Source organism: Halichoerus grypus, chromosome 9, assembly GCF_964656455.1.
Source record: "Halichoerus grypus chromosome 9, mHalGry1.hap1.1, whole genome shotgun sequence".
NCBI lineage: Eukaryota > Metazoa > Chordata > Mammalia > Carnivora > Phocidae > Halichoerus > Halichoerus grypus.
Window position 1 is genome coordinate 45,061,916 of NC_135720.1, and position 23,540 is coordinate 45,085,455.

Below are 23,540 nucleotides of genomic sequence, written 5' to 3' on the forward strand. Positions count from 1 at the left end.
TGTCTTACTGATGCTGGAGTGTGTTTTCCTTTGTTCCAGAGGCTAGAATTCCTGTGTAGAAGAGTGTAGCAGGCTCCATGCAGCATGTTAAGTATAAGGCATTGAAATCAAAAGAATTGGCCTTACTATGTGTTTTGCAGGTAATAATCAAGTAAGAAAACTTCTTTTAAAAAAAAATGCTTCCTCTGGGAAGCAATCTAAGCCAAACCACATTATTTGTTGGAAATAAATATTTTAGACCACTAGCTAAGGGTGGGGCAGACATTTCTCAGAACGGTAAACTCGGAGGGATGCTTCCGTGGGAGGGAGATAGTCAGATTCTCCTGAGAAAAATTATTTTGTGCTACAACAGACACTACTGGGTTTTCTTTTGAATTTATTATAAAGGAACCAATCATAAAGGTTTGTTCTGCTCCTCTAATCCCATGGGTTTTTTGCTTTTGTTTCTTTTTCTAAATCTTTTTCAATCCCTTCTCTTGGCATTCTCTGTTTTTTCAGAGAATGTTACCAGAGATGACCTGATTTTTTTATGTGAATAGGAAAACTGCCCAGGTGAAATGAACCTGAGCCAGGCCTTTCAAGACAGAGACATCAGCGTATCTTAGGTTTTTTTCTTTCTCTTAAAAACAAAACAAACAGGTTTTGTTCCTTATGTTCCTGTATTTTACTTTCCCTCCTTTCTTTTTTTTATTTTTTTAAAGATTTACTTTAGAAAGAGAGAGTGTGCATGGAGGGAGGGGGCTGCAGAGAGAGAGAGAGGGAATCCCAAGCAGACTCCCCGCTGAGCGTGGAACTTGATGCAAGTCTCCATCTCACAACCCTGACATCGTGACCTGAGCCGAAAATCAAGAGTCAGACACTTAACAAACTGAGCCACTCAGGTGTCCCTCCTTTCTTTTTTTCTGATTATATTTGTCTTCCTTCATTTTCTAAATAATGTACATGTTTAAAAGGAATAATTTTCCTAAATGGCATCATATTTCACAATTCTGCTTGTAAACTTAAGTGTAATGCGCCCAGCACAATGCATGACACTTGAATTGTGTCCACATCCTAATTCTATGCACAAAATTGGGAGATCTTTTTCTGTCCTTTGAATATTCTTTTTTTAACCAGGATGAAAATTTAAATCTCAATTCTAAAGTTGCCTCCATGCCGACCCCCCCTACCTCCCCTATTCTACCCCCACCACCCACCCATCCACACACACACTCTCCTCCTTCTCCTTACACACAATTTATTTGAAGGGATAGACTAAGAAATGCAGCCTGAATGGCATAGAATAGAGGGAAGCCTGGAACCTTTTTATCACTAGGCAACCCCTGCTCTTTGTTAAAATCTCCCCCTGAGGGTGGAGGTCTGGTCTTTGTTGATGATCCTCTCAAAAGGTGACTAATCTCATCAGGGCTGGGAGCATCTCACTGCCCCTGCCCCACTGTCAGCATCACCAGATGATTCGCCCTGGCTCAGCCTTCTGCCTTCCAGGACACAGAGGAGGCTCTGTGCTCCCCACACAGATGCTAATGGAGGGAAACTTCCACTCAGGCAATCCAGATAATTCTGGGTGAGGAGCGGGGAGAGGGTACAGGGTGGTTAACCACTTACTTCACCTACATCAGACAGACAACAGTTGTATCTGTTAGTTCAAAGATCCACCCCCTCCCCCGACACACACACACCACCATCCTAAAACATTTAGGTGTCTTGCCACTGTTTTGTACTAGAATAATCTGTAAATGGATGTTTGAGAATGTGGCCATTATTGTATGTGCCTCCCACCCCCACCCAGAAGATTGAAGTGGGAAATTGAGGTATTAGAACAGTAGGGTCCTCAGAGTCTAGGTGGGATTTGGGAGCCAGGCAGTCCTCACCACGTGACCTGTGTGGGGAGCTGAATGGGTGGGGAGAAAACCAGTGAAAGGCTCAGCCATTAATCCAAAGGTCTGGAGGGAAGTGGCGTGTGAATGTTCACAGGTGATAGGGTGCAACTGGAAACCAGGTCACAGACAGCTCTGCTCCCCCCGCCCCCACCCTGCCCTGCGGTGAGGATGGGGCTGGATCCCAGGGGGCACTGTGGGGCCTCACCCTCAATGCCCTCCTAGGATTATACTTCCTTTCTTCCCTCCCCCAACAATGGAAGCTAATCAGATTAAGCCTAGACAGTACATCTTCTTTTGCTATTAATTACTATTTTCCAAAGGCTAACTCACAATGTAGTGTTAGGGGGCCTATTCAATTGCTTTATTTTTTCTACTTTTTCCAACAGATGATATTAAAATAAGTGAGAGCCCTTGATAAACAGGGTTGAATTCCATGGAAGTCACAGCCCAGTGCCACACAGCATTCCAGAGAAGGCTGGCCACACAGCGAGCTGAATGTCAGGCCATTTTCTGATTTAGTAACATATTTGAGCAGGGAAGAAGGGAGTGGAAAAAATTAAATGGAAAGAAAAAACTTTATAGTCATAAAGTTCTCCATATTTAAAAAATGATGAATATTAACAGCAAAAGGAACTCATCGAGTATTTTGAGAAATCTTTCTATTGGGGCCAGAAATATAGCAGATGGATTATTAAAAATAAGACACTTGTTTAAAGGAGTATAACCGTTTAGGCTTAATTCCCCCCTCTGAGTAGGCAAGAGTTTCCTTACATAAACACCCACACATACTTGACCTATTCCCCTTTGTACCTCTGGGAGGGGTGAGAGAAGAAAAGCATAGGAAGATTTCTTTTGTGGAAAAGCATGTGTGCATAGCCACAAGGTCTGGGGAGTCTGTGGACTGCTTAGGCCCAAGCCAGCAGACCACATCAGTTACTCACGGCAGAGTTCAGAATGAAAGCAAGGCACCTGCAGGAAAATTACCCATAAGCTCTTACTATGACAACACTTGTGTAATATTATTTTTCCTTTAGTCACAGAGAAGTGTCTCTTAAGGCTCAATTGATCAGTAAATTCTGCAAGTTATAGCCGCCCCCCTTACCTACAAATGTCCATCTTCCAGTTCTCTGTGTATGATCAGGTCTCACAGGACATCTGGCTTTATCTAGCGTCTTATCTCCTTGGCACTGTTACCAAAGATGCCCCAGGTGAGAGTCTTCAATGTTCCAGATATGTCAGCACATGAAAATCTAGGCTGCCCTAACTTTCCGTTGGAGAGTCTCAGTTTTATTTCTGTCTCTTAACTCATTTGGATGAGATTCATGAAAGCCTGACTTATGAAACAAACCCGAGTGTGTGCATTGAAAATAGCAATAGGGTTGGGACCATTTCGTCACTGTGACTATTTACAAAGAAATTCCTTCCCAGGAGATGAAAACGGCCGAAGGAATACTCTGGGGGAACCAAACCCCAAAGGCTGAAGCAAGGTCCGACTGGGCCTAAGGGTTCAGAGACACATCGGGAAGACAGCCACACTCTGGGGCCTCCCTGCTCAGTGTTCTTAGCACATGTCAGAAGCAAGATTTTGTTCAGACTTGCCCTGACCTCTCAGTGATGCTGATGCTCCAGGGTAATGGTTCTCAATTCTTATTGCTCCACAGAATCACCTAAAGCTTTAAAAAAAAAAAAAAAATCCAGATGCCCAGGCCCTACTTTTGACCAATTGAGTGACGGTCTCTGGAAATAAGACGCTCCCCAAATGATCTTCATGGGCCTCCTCTGCTTTAAAGCAAGTTTGCAAACTGTGTTCCTTGGTTGGTGTTGTAGGGTGATTGCTGGAAAGGCAGGGGGCAGTATGTGAGGGCTGCCTCTCCTCCAGATCCTCAGTCCCAATTCTTCCAGAGTGACCTCTCCTTTTATCTCTTTTACGTGTTTCAAATAAAATAAAATATCATTGGAAAGAAAGTGGATAGTCTTGATTGAAACAAAGCTCACCCCAGCAGTGGTTGCGATGACTAGCTTATCTCTTGGGAAGGAGGTAGGAAGAGAAGCTGGGTCTTCTAGGACATTCACTCCAAAGAAGGTAGAAAATCATCAAACACTGGTTTGTGACTATATATTTTTTTAACTGCTTATTTCCTATACCGGGTCAGTGAGACCCACTCATAGTTAGCGAGGTGTTTAAGGAAGCAAACTTTTTTAAAACACTAATTACTATCCCTCATGTTTCCTTCCATGATTCAAATACCAAAAAAAACCCCTGAGAGAAATAATCTTGTTCTGTTGATACCATCAGCAATCATTATTAATGCAGACATACATCCGTCCATGTTAAAATCTAGGAATAAAATGTTGTTATAGTGCAACTAGTAACTGTTTCATGGGTTATGTATTCTGCCCAGAGATGTATATATTTTGTGGTATCATTCTTAAACAGAATTACTCATATCACCGGAGGTCATACTTTTCTTACTTAATCTTATTCCTGGAGATGATCTAGAGAATGTGATTAGATAAAATAATTAATTCATTTCCCCCATTTTCATCTCAGTTTTCATTATAATTTAAAACTTTTAAAGATTTTTCTCTAGCATGGGTACGGCTGTAGGGTCAGGAAATCTGAAACTGTAAATGGCTAGTCATATGGACAGACAGAAAGATGAGCTCGAACGATGTAAAAATTAAAGCCTGGAGACTACTCCAAATCTTTTGTGAACTTCCCAGTGCTGAAGATCCCTTCTCTATCAAGTATCATTTTTATCGAAGGAAATAGTAGGAAGTTGACCTTATTGATACAGGGAACTAGCAGCATGGTTTGGGTATAGCTATCCCAAATAATTAGAAACCCAAGGTGGAAGAGCTGTGCCGAATGAGAAAGAGGCCAGGAACCTCCGAGCTAGACATGAGTTCCCAGGAGTACACCAGGAAGCCCACTGATGGAATTCGGGTGCTACTGGCTGTAAGATTTAGGACGATAGAGCTGAAATTCGGAGATGGATTAATCCAACGTTCTGATTTTACCAATGAGAAAACATGCTTTTAAAGGTTAAACAATTACTTGAGAAAACACCAACATGAGACAGCATTTCTGTGGTAGAAGTTAAGAGATCAGACAAATCCAGGTCCACATTTAAGCTCTATTCTCTTACCGGTGGCTTAACCTTGACCTTTTTGAACTTCAGTGTTCTTCATAAAAATAGAAACAGTAATTCCTCCTCCCCCCCTGAGTATGCTTGGGAAATTTTAAATATAAACCATATGTAAAGTATCCATCGCATAATAGGTTGTCAATAAACATTAATTCTGCCTTCCCTCCTTGGTGGAAGAACAAAATTTAGAATATGATCTCTCTTACAGCTGCACAAGTGTTCTTTTTGCGTAACTCAACCTTAACCAACTCAACAGTGGAAATATTATTTGAGGGGCGCCTGGGAGGCTCAGTCTGGTAAGTGTCTGCCTTCGACTCAGGTCATGATCTCAGGGTCCTGGGATCGAGCTCAGCACTAGTGGCTAGTCTGCTTCTCCCTCTCCCTCTGCCCCTACCCCCCACCCCCACTCGTACTCTCTTGCACCCTTGCTCTCAAATAAATAATAAAATTTAAAAAAAAAGATGTGAAAATACAGGCAAAAACATCATGTTAGAAATAAATCAGGATGGCACTGGATTTTTCCTCAGTAACATCCAGCAACAAAGGAAAACAGAGTAACACTTAAAATACACTCAAGTAGAGAAAGTGTGAACCAGCTCAGCAATCCTTCAAGTAGAGAAGAGGCCAATCTTGTTTCATCTTGTTTCATGTGAAAATACAGGTAAAAACATCATGTTAGAAATAAATTAGGATGGCACTGGATTTTTCCTCAGTAACAACCGGTAACAAAAGAAAACAGAGTTAACACTTAAAATACGCTCAAGTAGAGAAAGTGTGAACCAGCTAAACAGTCCTTGTTTCATCTTTCAGCTACCCCCCTTTTTTTGTGCTGAAATATTTTATTTTTAAAAATATTTTTTTTATTTATCTGAGAGAGAGAGATCACAAGCAGGGGGGGCAAGCAGGAGGGGCAAAGGGAGAAGCAGACTTCCCGCTGAGCAGGGAGCCTGACAGGGGCTCGATCCCAGGACCCTGAGATCATGACCTGAGCCTCAGGCAGCCACTTAACTGACTCAGCCACCCAGCTGAGCTGAGTTTTCAGCTGAGCTGAATTTTAAAGAAAATTCTTTTTTTTTTTAAAGATTTTATTTATTTATTTATTTGAGAGAGAGAGAGATTGAGAGAACGAGTGGGAGGAGGAGCAGAGGGAGAAGCAGACTCCCTGCAGAGCAGGGAGCCCAGCACGGGACTTGATCCCAGGACCCTGAGATCATGACCTGAGCCGAAGGCAGACACCGAACCAACTGAGCCACCCAGGTGCCCTTAAAGAAAATCCTAAACGTTATGTTAACTTGTACAGAGACATTTCAATATGCATCTGTAACTGGTAAGGACTTTTTAAAAAATATAAAACCATCATGCTATCATTATACATAACATGGTATGTATTTTACATACATGTGTTTAATCTATAATATTATTATAAATAATTCCCTGAAATCATCTCCTACCCATTTAATACTCATTCATATTTCCCTAAATATCACAAAGATATCCTGTTATAGTTGGCTGTATGAAACAGGTTACACATACAGCTCATATGTTGCTTCTGGCTGTAATGTCTCTTTTTTTCTCTTTTTTCCCCCTTTTTTCATGCCATTGGTCTGTAGAAACTGTGTCATGTGTCAAATAGAATGTCCTGTTTTGTCGATTTACTTGGTTGCTTCCTCATTAACTTGTTTTCTTTGGCCTGTTTTTCCTATAAAGTAGTAATTGGATCTAAATACTTGATTAGATTCAGACTGAATTTTTCAGGAAACAATATCTGACAGGTGATCCTGTGGACCTACTCTTGCACTGTGCAGCACAAGGAGGCACAGAATCTCTGGCTGTCCCACTTTTAGCGATGCTAAGGAACATGAGTGGCTTCAAGTGGCGTGGTCCTCATCCCACCGTGCTTTCCCCTAGGAGTTTAGAATTCATTATTTCTGGTGTAGATCCATTATGTCCTTAGGGGTAGCAAAATGGTTATTTTCTAATTCTGAAGAGCTCCACAGAGAATAAAATCATAATATGCATAAAGAAATAGCTTTTGCATGTATTCAACTAAGCATGACTTAGAAGATATCATGGGAAAAAGAAACCATTGACTACAGTAGGAAAGAAGAATGCCTAGAAATACAGGAAACTTACAACACTTGTGTGAGGAAAACTTTAAAATATTTCTAAAGGACAAAGGGTAGCTTTGAATAAATGGAAAAGAAATGGAAAGGCATCCCGTGTTCCCAGACAGGTTGATAACGACATAACCGAGGTGTCTAAATCAGCAGCTCTGGGTGGGGCCCAAGTTGTGAATCTCTTCGAGCCTGCCTTCCCCTGCACGGCCCGCTTTGTGCTTTACAGCAGTTCTCAAGGTGTGATCTCTGGACCAAGAGCATGAGCACCCCCTGAGAACTTCGTTACAAATGCAGATTCTCTTGCCTCACCCCACACCTACCAAATCAGACACTCTGGTCTCAGCAGTCTCCATGTTAACAAGCCCTCTGGAGGATTTTGACATGAGCTGAAAGTTTGAGAACCACTGCTCTAGTGTTTCTAAAATTTAAGTTGTGGGGGGCACCTGGGTGGCTCAGTCGTTAAGCATCTGCCTTCGGCTCAGGTCATGATCCCAGGGTCCTGGGATGGAGCCCCGCATCGGGCTCCCTGCTCGGCGGGAAGCCTGCTTCTCCCTCTCCCACTCCCCCTGCTTGTGTTCCCTCTCTAGCTGTGTCTCTCTCTGTCAAATAAATAAATAAAAATCTTTAAAAAAAAAAATTTAAGTTGTGAAGAAATCACCTAAGATCCTGTCAAATTGAAGATTTGATTCAACAGGTCTGGGATGGGGTCTGATTCTGCATTGCTAACAAACTCGCTCACGATGCTGATGGTCTGAAGACAACACTGAGGAGCAAGACTAGAAGAACAGTCTGTTTCTAGTTTACTCAAGGCCGACCTATCTTTGTACCCTCCGCTCCCATTTTGTTCTAGGAATTAATGACAAATCATATGTTACTTCTCTCAGTACTATGTTTATTTTAAACAGAATTTAACTCACAGAAGTGTGTTCCTCTCAAAACAAATTTAGCCAGAAATAATTGCAAATTAATCTCAGGATTCGGTGGAGCAGTTTTGGGGAGACACCTATTCAGCGTCTATTAAATTGTGCCATTGAGGATATACTGGTAAATGGAATCTAGAGGAACAACTTAAGGAAACTTATGCATGAAGAGAATCTTTGTGTAAATCTATGTCTAAATCAAATTCGCCTCTACTTGCTCTTCCTTAATAAATTCTGATTTTCCTGTATTAGGTTTAGGCTATCTATTGCTTCATGGTCCCCCCAAATTTGGCGGTTTAAAACAACAAACATTTATTTAAGCCCATGATTTTCTAGGTCAGGGATTTAGGCAAGATGCAATAGGGAGTGCCCTATGATATCTGCGGCCTCAGAAGGGGTGGTTCAAAAGTCCGGATGGCTGGAAAGTCTTCACTAGGACCATAGACCTGAGGTCTTTGTTCTGGCTGTTGGTTGGGTTCCCTGGTTCTTCTCCATGTCATGTCTGCTCAGGCTGTCTGGAATGGCTTCTTCACTAATGCGTCTGGCACCTAAGCTGGAATGACTGGGACAGCTGGGGCTGAGCAGGCTCCTTTCTCCCTCTCTCTCTCTATCTCGCTCTCTCTCACTCTCCTGGTTAGCTTGACCTTCTTCAGAGCTTGGAGCTTTCAGGGTAACTGGACTTCTTGTCTGGTGGCTGGCTTCTGCCAGGCTGAGCATTGCCCGAGACGGGGCATAAGCTGCAACACTTCCACAACCTGGCGTCACTTCTGCTACGTGCTATTGGTTCATGATTGGTCCTGGTTCACGCTACTGGGGAGAAGGGTAAGATTCCATCTTTCCATTGGAGCCACTGAGCTGTATTACCATGGTTGGGTTTTATTAAAGTGAAACCCAGATGCACCAAAGATGCAGTGAAGTTGGTTTGGTTAGAATCAATGTAAATGGAAAAAAAAAAAAAAAATGCTAGCTTTAAGAGCTTCTTTGAAAGACTGAAGAGAGCCTGTGGTTAGCATTTCTTCCTCACTGAGCCTTCAGTGATCTCACCTGGGTAACTTGAATCTGTGTCATAGAAATTGGCAAACACTTCAAATCAGGATTTTTTTAAGAGCCAGTTGTTAAATATTAATCACACACCATGTTTAAAATCCAAGTAATATATCAAATATATTACAAATATATTGCAACTTTACATCCTCCACATTCCACTCTCCCACCTAAACACACACACACACACACACACACACACACACACACACCTGGGCCTGCTCTAAGTTCCCAAGGATATATTCCAGGTTTTAACACGTTTAGGGTCCTTTCTTCAATTGGGGATAATGTTCCATGGTCATAAAGGGTTCATTCCCCAGATTCTCCAGCTAGGGGGCCAAGACTCTTAGTGATATAAGGTGTGAGCCATGGCGTAAAATATAGTACCTCTTCCTTACACATCAATTCCACTAAAAGATTTAGGGGGAACTTAAATATATACATAAACATATAAATATATACATACATATGTATGTGTATATTTAAACGAACATATATGTTAGTAAATATGTATATATATTTAAACTATACATATATGTATATATTTAAAGTAATATGGGTATACTACATAATAGAATGCAAAATTTGCATTATTTCTAATAAACATAAAACTGCAAAACAGTTTTACACTAGCACTGCTTTGACAGTTTCCCCAAACCCACAGTCAGGGCTGACTTACCCATTCAGCACAGTAGGTACTATGCCTAGGGCCCATGATACTTGTAGGGGCTCACAAAAGTGTTTTTAATTTCTTTTAAAATCAGAAGAAAATAAATGAACCTTTGGGTTGAAAAAAATGTTTTAATATATAATATTAATATATTTGTCTTTATATGAATACAGTCATAAAGTGTGTGTGTGTTTTTTAATGTAGAATGGGGTCCATGAAGACAGAAGTGCCTAGGGCCCCAAAAGCTATAATATAGCCCTGCCTGTAGGGACATACTTTCAGTGCACAGTGGAAACATGTGAAAAGCTCTGAATTTTAGGCATCATATCCTTTCGATGTGTTATTCTTGAGAACTGCTGTCTTCAGATTCCAAGGAAATGAAGTCCAAATGGTAGAATTTCATACGTCCTTGAAAGGCAATAGAATAGATTTGCAAGACAAGGATTTCCTGTGACTGCACTGCAGATCCTGCTGTCTACAGCCCTCTGTTAAGAGGGTCTTGCTTACTCACAAGTCACCACTGCTGCCCCCAGACGCCTTGACCAATGTTTACATACAGTAGCCAAACTTCTTGCATGAGTTTCACTGTCAAACCATAAAATCTTAGACCTTGAAGCCACTGGGGACGCCTGGGTGGCTCAGTCCATTAAGCATCTGCCTTCGGCTCAGGTCATGATCCTGGAATCCTGGGATTGAGCCCGCGTCATCGTCGGGCTCCCTGCTCAGCAGAGAGTCTGCTTCTCCCTCTCCCTCTCTCCCTTTGCCCTTCTCTCCCCCCTGCTCTCTCTCTCTCTCTCTCAAATGAATACATAAAATTTATTTAAAAAAAAAGAACTTGAATCCACTGAACCCCAACCCCCCATCAGTGGAAGAGCCCCTTTCTCACCATCCTTGACCACTCCCTCAGCATCAGTTTGAGCACATCCTGACACTGCCTGCCCTTGGGAGCTGCAAAGCGGCTTCCCTTTGGGTTCTTGTCTTCAAGGAAATACTGTGAGAAAACCCAGAGATAAACTGGTTGCTACGGATGCAGCCGAAATGTCAGAATGAGTGTACCCCTGAACTCCACGAGTCCGTGGTGGTGGATGCACTACACATTGTGGGCAGTACCCACAAGTACCATTGTGGTCTCATCATCCTCGGGGCTCAGTTCCAGACCATCCTCCACCACCTTATGCAGGGTGCTGTAATGTTGCTGGCTTTGGTGAAAAGAATGGAGCTCGGAAGCCGCCTCCCAGGCTGCAAAGGTGGGCATGGGGAAGACTTCTGGCCTCTTGTTTTCAAAAAAGCATTCCAGGTTTCTCTCACTCAGCTTCTTGGCATACTCCAGGAATGTATTTTCCAACTGCTCCTTCTCCTTTTGTGCGTACGTCTTCCAAAAACTCAGCTGAAGGTAGCTAACTTTAGATCGGCAGCGAGCGTAACATGTGGTGAGCAGAGAGAAGAAAGATGCTGAACAAATCAGGCACCATCCTAGAATCTTAGAAAGAAAGAAACATTGAGGACATGCAAAAGCAAAGCCACTTCCCAGGGGGCGGAGGTGGTGTTACTGGTAAGTGTATGGCTAAATTAATACCACAGTCACTGCCATGTCTCAGTGGAAATCCTTCATGTTAATTTTTTAACAATACTTTTTTAACAGTCAAAGTAAATGTGGGTTTATCTAATCCCTATCATCCATCCTGCCCACCATTGCTGGTATGCAAAGAAATAACCAGAAGGCAGACAAATGGAAAAGAGCAAAAATATAAATTATCCAAGAATCAGGTAAACCAAGCCCTCAAATAGTATTAGTTATTAAAGGAAAGAATTCCGTGCATGAGTGAATGTGATTATCGGAGCAAATGAACATTTTCTCAGCCAGGAGTTTTCAGGCATTGATAAATACATATTCGTGGCTAGTGACTGATTTTTCCATGTTACGTTGTTTGCAGAGAACAACGGACCCTCTCTGAAAAAAATTCCATTACTCATCATCCATCATTAAGTGAGAGAGACATAATAGAATGGGGAAACTGAAGCTAGAAAAATTGAAAGGCCGCAGAAAAGCCAAGAAAAAAAAAATTAGAGTCATTCTAAACCTTCAGGATAATTGGTTCTGAATTTTGGTAATTAGAAAAAAAAAATTCCTTTTTGGGTACAAACTGGTTCGACTGGCATTTTTTGTTCTGAATTTTAAAAGCAGAACTCTAAATAGCTCAACTGACCTTCTAAACTTTCTTGTTGTTCTTAATTATATTTGTCACAATTGGAATTAATTTCCTATTTGGGCAACTAACAGAGCCCTTTCACAGTTTCTCTTGACATTTTCATTAAATGACTCTTAGTATTTCTCAGCAAATGGGCCTATTTGAAAATAGAAGCAAGAATCTGCAAATGAACCCATTCAGACCGTAACAGAACTACAAACAAGCCCTGATGCTTTAAACCGGGAGTTCCCACCCTCCGGCTCAGACTATGCTGTCATTGTGAAGGCCTCGGACTCCACATGAATGCCGACTCTGGACTGGCCCTAGGTGGCTTTAAATCTCAACCTTCCCCTCCCTATGGGTGTTCTCATTTCCTCTGGGTGCCTCACTTCCTCAATTGTAAAATGGGGGTTACCCACCTCAGAGGGGAATCTGGGGGGTTAAAATAAGACAATGTAGACATACATATGCCTTCAGGAAGTGGTAGCTAGTATCACATGCTGCTATTTTTCAAACGGATAGATGTTTATGTAAAAGCATTACTGAGCTCATGGTATCGTTCTGACATGATTTGTGAATGAGGCACAGCTCCTATCGTGTGAAAGTCCTCATAGTTACCTTGAGTCACTTGTGGTTGACTACTTCAGATCTTCCTCTTCTCTTCATCGCCTGCCTTCCTCTTTCCACCCAGCCGGGCCTCCTGTAGGCCAGTAGGCCATCTCACCTCAGTATCATGAGCCAATTCTGCTTGAGTTACACTATTTGATCAACTACAGACACCTCCTCCCATGTCGCATCCTAGCGTCACCTTGCTCTCACCTGAGTGCTGAGCACTGAGCCCTCTTGTTCTTCCCCAATTCATAGTACCCGGAATCTAACTAGACATGGTGGATGCTCCCACCCCAGCCCTCAATATGTTCCATTGTGCATGACTCCTCCCCCCCCAAACCCTGGCAGTTTTCTCATTAACTTAGAACACTTACTGTGCATCAGCCCCTGTATGCCCATGTATGTCCATCATCTCTACACCTTCCAGCAACCCCCCAAGGGAGGTGTTATTAGTCCCAAGTATGAGGAAACAGGGGCTCAGAGGGGTCAAACCATGAGCTCGGGGTCACAGAGCTGGTAGGTGGTAGAATCAGGATTCAAACCCAAGGCTGGCCAACTCTAAGACCAAGCTCTGGCCACTAGTCCATGCGACTTCCTTAAGAATAGAGAGCCACCCGGCTGGATTTCTTGTTTCTTTGCCCCACCCATGGCTGGGGCACTTTTTCCACCCCCACCCACATACCCAACTATTGATCTGGACTGTTTGTTGCTCCTGAACCACTGCGGTCAGCACCTGCCACCGACACAGCTCTCCTTGTCCACATCCCACACGCATCATCCCCTAGAAATCAGCCCCAGGTCCTTCTCATTCTGCTGGAAAGTAAGCAGGTGGTGTGCCCAGGCTAAGCGATGACAGGATATGTGTGATTTCCTTATGCCTGTGTCTGGAGAAGAAAAGCTCACAAGTGGTAAGTGTTTGGATCTGGCGCTAACCGAATAGTCTGGTGCCTGAGGACATAAATCATAAATCACTCATTGTATCATAACATTTGGAATTAATACCTTCCTTCAACAAAAGGAGGAAGACAGTGGGATCCTGGCATGTTTTCATTTAGGATGTGCTTTATGCATTAAACAAAGGATTTTGTCGGGGGGCATTTTTAAGCTTATCAGTTTATGTAAAAAGTAGGGTGTGACTCTACCTCCAACCAGCTTTGGAAAGTATGATTTTACTTATTTATTTTGGGGGGGGGAAGTATGATTTTAAAACCAGACTGCCCTGATGTGTTGTCGAAAAGGCAAGTCCTTGTTGAAAAGGTAAAATTATCTTCCTTTCAGTGCCTTTCTTCTGAAGCCAATGGCATTCCTGACAAATTGCGGATCTGTTTATCTACTCTGATTAGCTGTTTTGGTTTGGGGATTGTGACCTACGACTCAGCAGGAGGAATTCAGTCTTTTCCTGAGGTCAGGGCTAGGCTTCACATCTGGAGTTGTGCTCAGGTTCCTGGAAGGATGACAAGCCACTTCCCTGTGTCAGTTAAGTAAAGCTACAGTTTCCTTCTGTTAAATAAAACAGTGTCCCAAATCTTGAGCTGCTTAAGTAATGTAAGAATTTCTTTAGCTGTAGAGAGCACAAAGAGCAGAGGACGTAACTTCCCTAGAGAATAGGGTCCCTTTTCACTAACGGCTATTTAAAGACTGGTGATGCTCACTTTACCAGGAAATTTTTCTCAATCTTGACAATATTTATACACAGAGATAACAGTGGCCAGAAATCATCTGAGGGGATCTCTACACTAATTATATTACGTGCCGCTTTGAAAAACATCCGCTCGTTTGGTTCAGCTGAATTTTAATAGATGAATGCTATCTGCGTGTGTTTTTCTGAGAAACCAGTTTGAAAATAAATAATTGATAGGAGGCAGTAATTTCTAATTACAGCTGTGCCATTAACACTCAATTATGAGTTAGTGTCATGCATTATTTACCAAGTCAACCCAGAGAGATTGTTTTAAAAGCACTTAAGTATTTACATATGCATAACCCAGAGGATATTTTCTTTTCGGAAGTGGAAGACAATCCAGTCAGCAATTTTACTGAGCCACCAACCTCTAAAAAAGCTTTTCCTTAGATTGTCTCCATGCTGCATCGTGTTCCAATTTTCCTTTAGTTTCAAAGTGTCCTAGCAGGATGCAGACTCAGCTCTGCCTGAAAGGAGTACCCGAGAGAATCCTTCAAGCTCCTCCTGGGAGAGAAAGGCGAGTTTGTCCTTCCTTACCTGAGACTGGGCTTGAAGGGACAGCTTCACTTCTTCATTGTCCGCGGGTGTCATGCTGGTTTTGCCACAAGAGACTTTGTGAAGTTCATCCCGGCACTCTTGGGGCTTGCCCTGGCAAATCAGTCCCACGAGTCTTGAACTTTTGGTCCCGCTCATGGCACATTCGTAAAAAGTCCCATTGAGCAGAGCCACAGAAAGCCACATCATCGGAGCCACCAGTGAACTCACAGTGATCTGACCGAGGACATAGAAAAAGCGGCAACTGTGGCCTTTGGGGAAGATTTTCCTGGGATTCACACAGCAGCCTGTGAAGAGCCTCCAAGCCTTGCCGTTCAGGAAGAATCCCAGGATCAGTAACACCCAAGCGGGAGCGAAGAGGAAAACCAGCCCATAGACCACATTCTCGGGGCTGCAGGGACACTTAAAAGCCACCAGGGAAAAGAGACGCTCACTCCCCACGGTCAGCAGAGCCATGAAGCTGTAGCCAATAACAGTTTTCTGGTTGAGGAAGAATTTTAAAATCCCCTGAAAAGCATCCATGCTGAAGAGACACCAAGGGAAAAGGCTTTGCCCTTATTTATTGGCGGAGCTGCTGTGGCAGTGACCGAGGGTGGAGCTCTTTCTTCTTTAGAAACAACAGTCCTCCTTCTTCAGACTGAATTCAGCCAGATAAGGAAACAATGTCATTCCCCAGGAATGAGTATTTCCCAACCATGTTCAGATAATGCCTCCTACTGGTGGATTTTGCGCCAGGGAACCGGGGCCAAAACACTGAGAATCAGAGTAAATTCAAAGTGCACCGCTTCTATTTTATATTATTTTCACGCTGCTTGGTTCTCAATCATAGATAGCAATAATAGTCTAGAAATTTTCCAGCCAGAGGAATCAACGTGAGCAGAAACAGGTTTCAGCCAATTCACTGGGAGCCAAATCACATCTCCAAGCCGGGAGTCTCGTGATGGCTTTTCCCTTACTGCTTAAGACCCGCTACTTTGGCTACTTTGCCTTAAGATCTGAAAGATGCATTTTACATCCTCTTAAACTGGCTAGTGTCAGAGACTTGAGCCAAATTTTAGGATTTGGGCTATTCAAAATTTAGATGGAAAAGTTTAGGGAACATTTGAGTTTTGAATGAAAGACAAAATGAGAAGGGTCCCCGTCGCTTCTTTCCCAGGCGATCATAGCAACCTCTCAATTAGTATCTCTGCCTTTGACCTCAAGCCCACCCCTACCCTCAACCCTAATGATGACAAATATTTTAATTTCTTACCCTCCTGAACAATGTTTATTTTTGAAAATGATTTTTCGAGAAATAATGCTTAACTCTGTTTCATAAAGCATATTGTTTTCACAGAAAACTAGTCCCTTAGGATATTCCACAAAAATGAAAGGGTTTAAGACTTATACGGGTCATAGGGTCAGTACATTTCAAAGCTGAGTGTGAACCCAGACTCCCTGACTACAAACTCCACATGCTTAACCACCGTGCTGCACTGACTGGAACAGAATATTTGGGTGCTCTGCTAATAGATATCTGTTCTAGACCAAGTTTTAGTAGAATTTTTTTTCCCTCTTTATTAGGTTGCCTTTAAGATGTACTTGGGGATTACACCAAGTGTGACCTGTAACAATTCAAGCAGGACTGAATTTTCCCTGATCCTAGACAAGAATCCGCTGGTGGAGTTTGTGGAAGAGCTCCCCGCCGGGCGATCCTCTCTGTGCTACTGCAATTTACTCTGTGGGATTATCAGAGGTGCCCTGGAAATGGTAAAGCACGTATTTCATTTTGCCAGGTGTACTTGTTAGCTAGGGCTGTGTAGCAAATGACCCCCCAAATACAACTGCTTAAAACAGCAAATACTTATTATCTCACACAGTTTATAAGAATCAGAAATCAAAACAACAAATTCTTACTATCTCACACAGTTTCTAAGAGTCAGAAATCTGCGAAGAGTTTTGCTGAGAGCACTTAGCTCTTGTGACTAGGAGCCTTTCAGAGCTTAATACCGGCGCAGTCCCGCCGTTGGTCAGGGCCGCCGTGGTGAAGACTTGACGCAGGCTAGAGAATCCACCTCCAGGCTTACTCACGTGACCTCGGCACCTGGCTGGTGGCTAGAGGCTTCATGAAATTCCTTGCCACATAAGCCTGTCGGTAGGTGCGGTCCCAACAGGTGCTGCCAACCGTGGTACGGAGTGGGAGGTTGCTATCTGCCGGTGTGACGAGCAGGAGGCGAAGATCATTGCGGTCTGTTTTGGAGGCTGGCTCCCACACCTGAATTATTCATTGACTTGACAAAGGCAGTGATCAGCATCTGTTAAAAGGCACTGAGCACACAAGATGAGTAAGACATAGTCACTGCCCTTTAAGAGTTTCTGTCCAGTAGAGAAGTCAGATGTGTGAAGAAGTGTGGATAATGGCTATGGGAGGAGCTGGGTTGGGTTGGGTGGTGAGGCAGGGAAGACTTCCTAGAGAAACTCTGGGCTGGCATGTGAAGGATAAATAGGAGTTAGGGGAAGCAAGAGGCTTTAGGATGAGGGGAGCAGGGGAAAAGGATATTCCCGGTAAAAGCAGCATGTCCAAAGGCACAAAAAGAATGTTTCAGTACAGGAACAAGGAACTTGAATGAGTTCAGTGTGGGTGACATGTAGACTGAGAGAAATACTGTCATGAAAAAGGAGGGTTCACTTCTTTACAGAGGCCTGTTTTTTTTTTTTTTTACCTATCTTAATGCAAAGACTACATTTTATCTGTCTCCCATAATGTACAGCATTGGCACATAGTAGACTGAATATATATGTTGAATAAAAGAATGAGAGAATGATCTGAAAATTTTCCAGGTCTAGGGTAAGGAGAAGAGGTTTCCATAGATTGGGTACGTGGGTAGCTTCCCCGTGATTCAGCCTCTTGGGGAGGAGCCCATGCTGCTTGAAAGTTTTCCAATCTCATTACAAAGGCTCTTTGTCCAGGTCATGAACTTGCCATATTTCACTTTTTGGGACCTGACTGTAAGAAAATTGGGGATACCATCTTCCAGTCTTTAACATTGCTGTCGTCAGGAAGAGGAGGAAACTAGGAAGGTGAATGACCTTCCCTGCTCCTCTAATCTGGGATGCAGATACCGTGACCCCCCCAGGGAGGTTCTCCAAGTTACGGTTTAGTTTTCTGTACTGGGGAAGTCAGTGATGTCAACTCCACCAAAACAACTTCCTGGTCCTATTTCTGAATTGAGACTTGAATGTTGTAGCACTTCAGGGTCACAACTTCTTAGGAAACTGGCTTGAGTTGTTCATAGACCTGCAAGAGTCTCCTCGGCCGGCCGTCCTCTGGGCCAGCATGTTCCTCTCCTCAACCTCCCAGAAGTAACCTTCGTTCTCAGTGTTCCTTTCGCTCTCTGGCCTTAACTTCATAGTCGCATTTCTCCCCTTGACTATTACTTGTCTCTTTTTGCTCCCCCTATTCCTCATGGGGGGGGTGCTCTTTGAGAGCTGTTATCACAGTCCTTTATAACTCCCCCCCAGAGGCCTGATTTTTAAAAAGTGGTGGGGGGCATTCATATGACCCAAGCTTGGGAATTTAGACTTTTGTAATGAAAGCAGCAGAGACCCAGTATAGGTTGATAAACAAGGGAATGATATTTTGAAATTTGTGGTTTAGGAATTTCATTCCTTTGTCGTCAAAGTGAAAGTATACATCATACAGGGTCGATGCTGAAGGGAAGAAGAGGGCAGTTGGGAAGCTGTGATGGTAACCTCAAGAAAAACCAGAATAGGGGCGCCTGGGTGGCTCAGTTGGTTAAGCGACTGCCTTCGGCTCCGGTCATGATCTCAGGGTCCTGGGATAGAGCCCCACATCGGGCTCCCTGCTCAGCAGGAAGCCTGCTTCTCCCTCTCCCACTCCCCCTGCTTGTGTTCCCTCTCTCGCTGTCTCTCTCTGTGTCAAATAAATAAATAAAGTCTTCAAAAAAAAGAAAAAGAAAAGAAAAACCAGAATAAAGCCCTGACAATAGGAGTGGAGGGGAGAAGACCGATTTGAACAACATTAAGAAGGCAGATTAGTAAGTAATTAGACTGAAGACTAGGTTATCAGTTGACTGAAAGAGACAAGATTGGGAAAAGGAGTCAGGAATTATTCAGGGTTCTGAGCAACCTGTAAGGATGGTTGTACTGTTAACCAAGAGAGTTCAAACCAAGGAGGGGTACAGTGGGGGTTAGGAGAGACAACGTGAGAGAGAAGCTGGGAGGTTCTGGAGTGGAGGTGTCCACACAGGCAAGTGATGATATCCAATAAGCAGTTGGACACATGTCTGAAAGCCACAGAGAGATGTGGACCGAAGAGGCGTTGGAACTGTCAAAAGATCAGTCGGAGGTGTGTAGAGGAAGAAGGAGAAGGAGTCACGGGTGGAACCCTGGGAAGCAATAACATGTACTGAGTGAGTTGAAGAGAGAATACAAAGGCTGCAAAGGATACCAAGAAGGAGGAATCAGAGGTGGGGAAAATACTAGGACAGAATGGAGTCAGAAACAAAGGAGGAGAATATTTCAAGAAGAGGGAGTGATTCACAAGGTCAAGGACAGCAGAGAGGCTAAGTAAAACAAGACCTGAAAAATAGTCAAAACACGTAGGGACTGAAAAGTCAGGAAGGACCTTAGTAAAAGCTGGTTTGGGAAAGCGAAGGAGGAAGAAGACAATCTGTCAAAGACTGTCGAGCCAAGGGCAGCTTAGAAAGAAATAATGGTCCACAAAGTGTCATTTTTCCAGAAGCTTAGCTATTAAGAGTGCCGGGACCAGAGAGTCCCCAAAGACTAAACATGTGTCGACCTACACAATAATGAGGCATTCATGTAATTTTTGATTATTGGTGATAATTAGAGGAAGGATATAATAACAGATAATCCAGAAGAATAAAACAATCAAAATAATGTATTATTCACACAGATCTTCCATGCTTCTATCCCACCAATTTTTTAAAGGTTTGCCCTATCCAGAAATTAAGAAAAGGGAAGGGAAATGTTCTGGGAGCTTATAAGCAAAGGGATGAACCATAAAACAAAGGCAAAAATAGGATAAGGAATTCTCCAGCTTTCACGGATAACAGTTGATTCTGGTGCTATATGACAAACAGATACCAGACCTCATGTGGCCTCAAATATATATCCAAATAGCTTCAATGTAGCTTCCTTGCTTATTTCACTTGACCTTCTGTTAAATTTTGACAAAGACAAAAATGATCTCATGGGGGGAAATGAGGGTGAATCTAGCTTCTATATTTCAATTGCCTACTAGACCCAGGCTTTTTCACTTATTATTTGCTTTTACCAACCAAGTACTTTTGCTTAGTTATTTATCCCAATGACTTAAAATAGCTGAATGGACACTCTGTTGAGGGTAGTAGGTCAGCAATATGCTGCTGTTATGTGAATACATTTTAATGAATAGAGAAGTAAGCCCTGTGGGATTACTTCAATGTATGGGAAGTGGGAAATGCTTTACAGTGGAAAAGAAGGGCTGGATATCAAATATTCATGTCTGTAATTTCAATCTTTAATTTTATATTTATAATTCATTTAGCTGATACTTTTTCAAAGCTCTTAAAGCCATAAGTGATTGCTCAATGTTGTTAGGACAAGTGATTATGTTATTTAGCTGATGATAGAATGACTGAACGCAAGTCAGTTGGAAAGAAATCGTTTAAGAATCCATTTATCCTTGGAAGTTCTGCTTGACAAGGCACATTGGCTCAAAGCTATCTTTGAGTTGGGAATTTGTGTTCTTCTTGAGATGGACCCATAGTTCAGCTGTGCACCGTAAGCAAGAGTGGGCCCATATCTCTGGGCTTGCCCCACAATCATCCGGGTTGGGCCTGGCCTGGCGTACCCTTCTCTTTGCAGACTCACACCACAGAGCTGACACACAGCCAGACCATCTCTGGAGGACACACGATAAACGGCCCTTCATCCACAGAGCAAGCTCTTTTTTATCATCCCATAAGGAAAGTCAGCCCCTTACAGGGTAAATAGAGCTGAAAACAGAGAAAAATTTAGAGAGTTTTATTTTTAAAACCTAAATGACACAAGCCTGTTTCTTTTTCCTTTCCTAGGTTCATTTGGCTGCTGATGTTACATTCTTGCGAGACAGACTGAAAGGCGACCGTGTGACAGAAATAGGAATAACATTTCTGAGAAAGCTAGATGAGAAAAAATACAGACGGAAAAAATGAAGCATTGCATGCACAATGCCACAGGGGGGCCAATTGAGGAGCTAATATTATCTAAACATACAGAGCCATAGAAATTTTGAATTGTTTAATAATAGCATGGGCTTTAAAAGCCTTATATATCAGCCAGAAATTTGAAGTGCAGGGCACTAGGATTTAAAGATTTTTTTTCTTTGCTGATAAATTATACATTTTCAATCTTATGTCCATTAGATTTCATATACAAATTACTCCTTATAAGATAGCATACATGAATTCACATATCATATAGCCCATCCTAACAGAGTCCACTGATTTCATTTACTTATGGTAATGGAAAAAAAAAAAAAGCATACAAACTACACAGTTGGTGTATTCATCCATTCTCATTGGAAAAAATAGATGAAATGATACAATATAGAGTTCACTATAGAGAGACAATTTCTAGATACTGTATATTGCATTCTCTATAGAAACAGTGCCATTTATAACACTTTTCCATATTTTTGAGTAACTATGGGTATGATTTCTTTCATATATTGGCTTGGTTTGTCACTTCAGCCTCCTGAAGCTGCTCTCTCTTGATTTATAATTACCAAGGCAAGCTGTTTATTTGCATGCTAATTCTGAAATATTTTTAAGGAGCATTTAGTTTTAATTCATGTAACTTTTAGATAGTATTAACCAAATGTCTTCCTATTCTCATGAAACATTGCTGATGGTCAGGCCAGGAAACCTCTAAAATGAGAGGTAAATAATGTTTTTTGAAAATACTTTCTTACCCCAAAGCTTATTCAGTTAGAATTTTTGTTGTCATTTTTGTCCCCTAAAAAAAACCTTATAAAGCATGCTTTGACTGTGACCAGAACATATTTAAAATTCAAAATGTACTGGATTCAATAAACAATAATCTTTACCAGACCATCAGCATACTCAGGAAGCCTCTATGCAGTCCAGAATCTGCTGGGCTCTGCAGAGAACTGAAATTCCAAGTAAGTTACAATTAGTGTGGGTCCATCAGTTAAAACTGGTGTAAATGATATGATCGTGGTAGACCTCAACTAGGACTCAGGAGCCTAAAGACACAGTCCCAAGTCTGTTTCTAGTGGATTCAGCTGATCCTAACTGGTGGCTCAATCTTGGACAAGGCACGTAATCTCTCAAGTGCGCTCTCTCTCTCTCATGTATAAAATGGCACAATTGAAAAAAAATAAAAATTTAAAAATTTAAAAAAATTTAAAAAGGCACAACTGAACATGATAAGTATCTTAAATTATATAAAAGAGTTTAAATGACATCAAAAACCACTGAACTTCCACATTTTTGGATTTTGAAGACTATGAGGAAATGGTTTGTTCCCTACCTATGCAGCTGTCTCTTCAAAAGGGCATCGAGGTCAGTATTAAGGACCAAATAGGGTCACTGGGGCAGCTGCAGCAACCATGGGAGGAACTTTCAGCCAGTTCCACAGAAGACCAGGTAGAATCGGGAAAATGAATATTACCTGACATCAGAAGGGATATCACAATGCCATGTATTTTAAACTGATGCCTCCAGAAGAATGTTTGCCTGCCATCCATCCCAAAGCTTCTTTTAGGGATGTTTCCATCTTCTGTTCTGTTTCCTCTTTGCCTACACTCACCCCTCCAGGAACCCCAAATACTTATGTCTAAGGGCCTCCCTCTTAAATCAGTACCCAACTAGCCCTCTTGTAAATGTTCCATGCTCTGGAGTATTCTCTTACCTGACTACACCTTGCTCTCCTTTCTGTCCCAACCCAGCCATCCAACTGCCTTGGCCGGCTGTCTTCATGGCCTATCCACCTGAAGACAGCTGATGATGCGGAGTGTCAGAACCAGTGATGGCTTCAGGATAAGGCTCATTCCCCATCCTTTTATTCCCCCCCTCACCTTAGAGAGGGAGACCAGTCTTTTGGATTGAATTTGTGGTATGGACAGTGACCTACTTAACCAAGAGAGAAGACTGTTTGTGCAGTAGTTCCCCCTTATCCACAGGGGATATGTTCCAAAACCCCCAGTGGATGCCTGAAGCCACGAATAGTACTGAACTCTATATATACTATGTTTTTCCTATATATATACGTACCTCTGATGAAGGTATGTTGTTTAATAGCTTCAATTTTTAAATTTAAATGAACGAAAATTAAATTAAAAGTTCATTTCCTCAGTCACACTAGTCACATTTTAAGTGTTCCGCATGCAGGCCATATGGGCTAGCGACTACTCTAATGTACAGCACAGGTCTGTAATTCCCAGTCAAAGATCCACGGGGTCTCCTTGACCTTGGACACCAAGAACTAATGGGGAGGATCCAGGTTAATAGAGAGGGAGAAAGGAGACAGAAAGGAAAAGGTAAGAAAGACCATCAGAGATCAATGAAATGCTGAGTGGTGACCCATAAAAACAGAAAAGTTTCTGTGTAAAGGTTTCATACTAAAGGAAGGTTGCACACCATCCTCTGGATTCCAAGTGTATTTTCACCCCCTTTGTGTGAGGCTGAGTCTTTCTAATAAAAGCCTTGTGGAAGTTG

General features: G+C 42.4%; 2 protein-coding genes across 6 annotated transcripts in view; one reads left to right on the forward strand and one right to left on the reverse strand.

Moving 5' to 3' along the window:
- TRAPPC3L (trafficking protein particle complex subunit 3L) overlaps positions 1-23,540 on the forward strand; it is a 61,433-nt gene extending 37,893 nt beyond the window's left edge. For all 5 annotated transcript variants that reach the window (XM_078054833.1, XM_078054835.1, XM_078054834.1 and 2 more), the window contains 2 exons: positions 16,378-16,563; positions 20,895-23,540. In XM_078054833.1, the coding sequence (XP_077910959.1) occupies positions 16,378-16,563; positions 20,895-21,014 (306 nt within the window). In that variant the 3' untranslated portion in view covers positions 21,015-23,540. The remainder of the gene's footprint in view (positions 1-16,377; positions 16,564-20,894) is intronic.
- Positions 9,900-15,430, reverse strand: CALHM5 (calcium homeostasis modulator family member 5). The gene is made up of 2 exons (XM_036082245.2): positions 14,797-15,430; positions 9,900-11,260 (listed from the first exon to the last, which is right to left on the reverse strand). The coding sequence occupies exons 1-2, from the start codon at positions 15,334-15,336 to the stop codon at positions 10,871-10,873; spliced, it is 930 nt and encodes a 309-aa protein (XP_035938138.2). The 5' UTR covers positions 15,337-15,430; the 3' UTR covers positions 9,900-10,870.

What these genes read in the sequence shown, in the direction of transcription:
- CALHM5 (XM_036082245.2), bottom strand. Translation starts at nt 15,336, where the DNA reads ATGGATGCTTTTCAGGGGATTTTAAAATTCTTCCTCAACCAGAAAACT. An exon ending in CCCTTCAAGCCCAGTCTCAG is followed by an intron (nt 11,261 to 14,796) that starts GTAAGGAAGGAC and finishes TTTCTTTCTAAG; the next exon opens with ATTCTAGGATGGTGCCTGAT.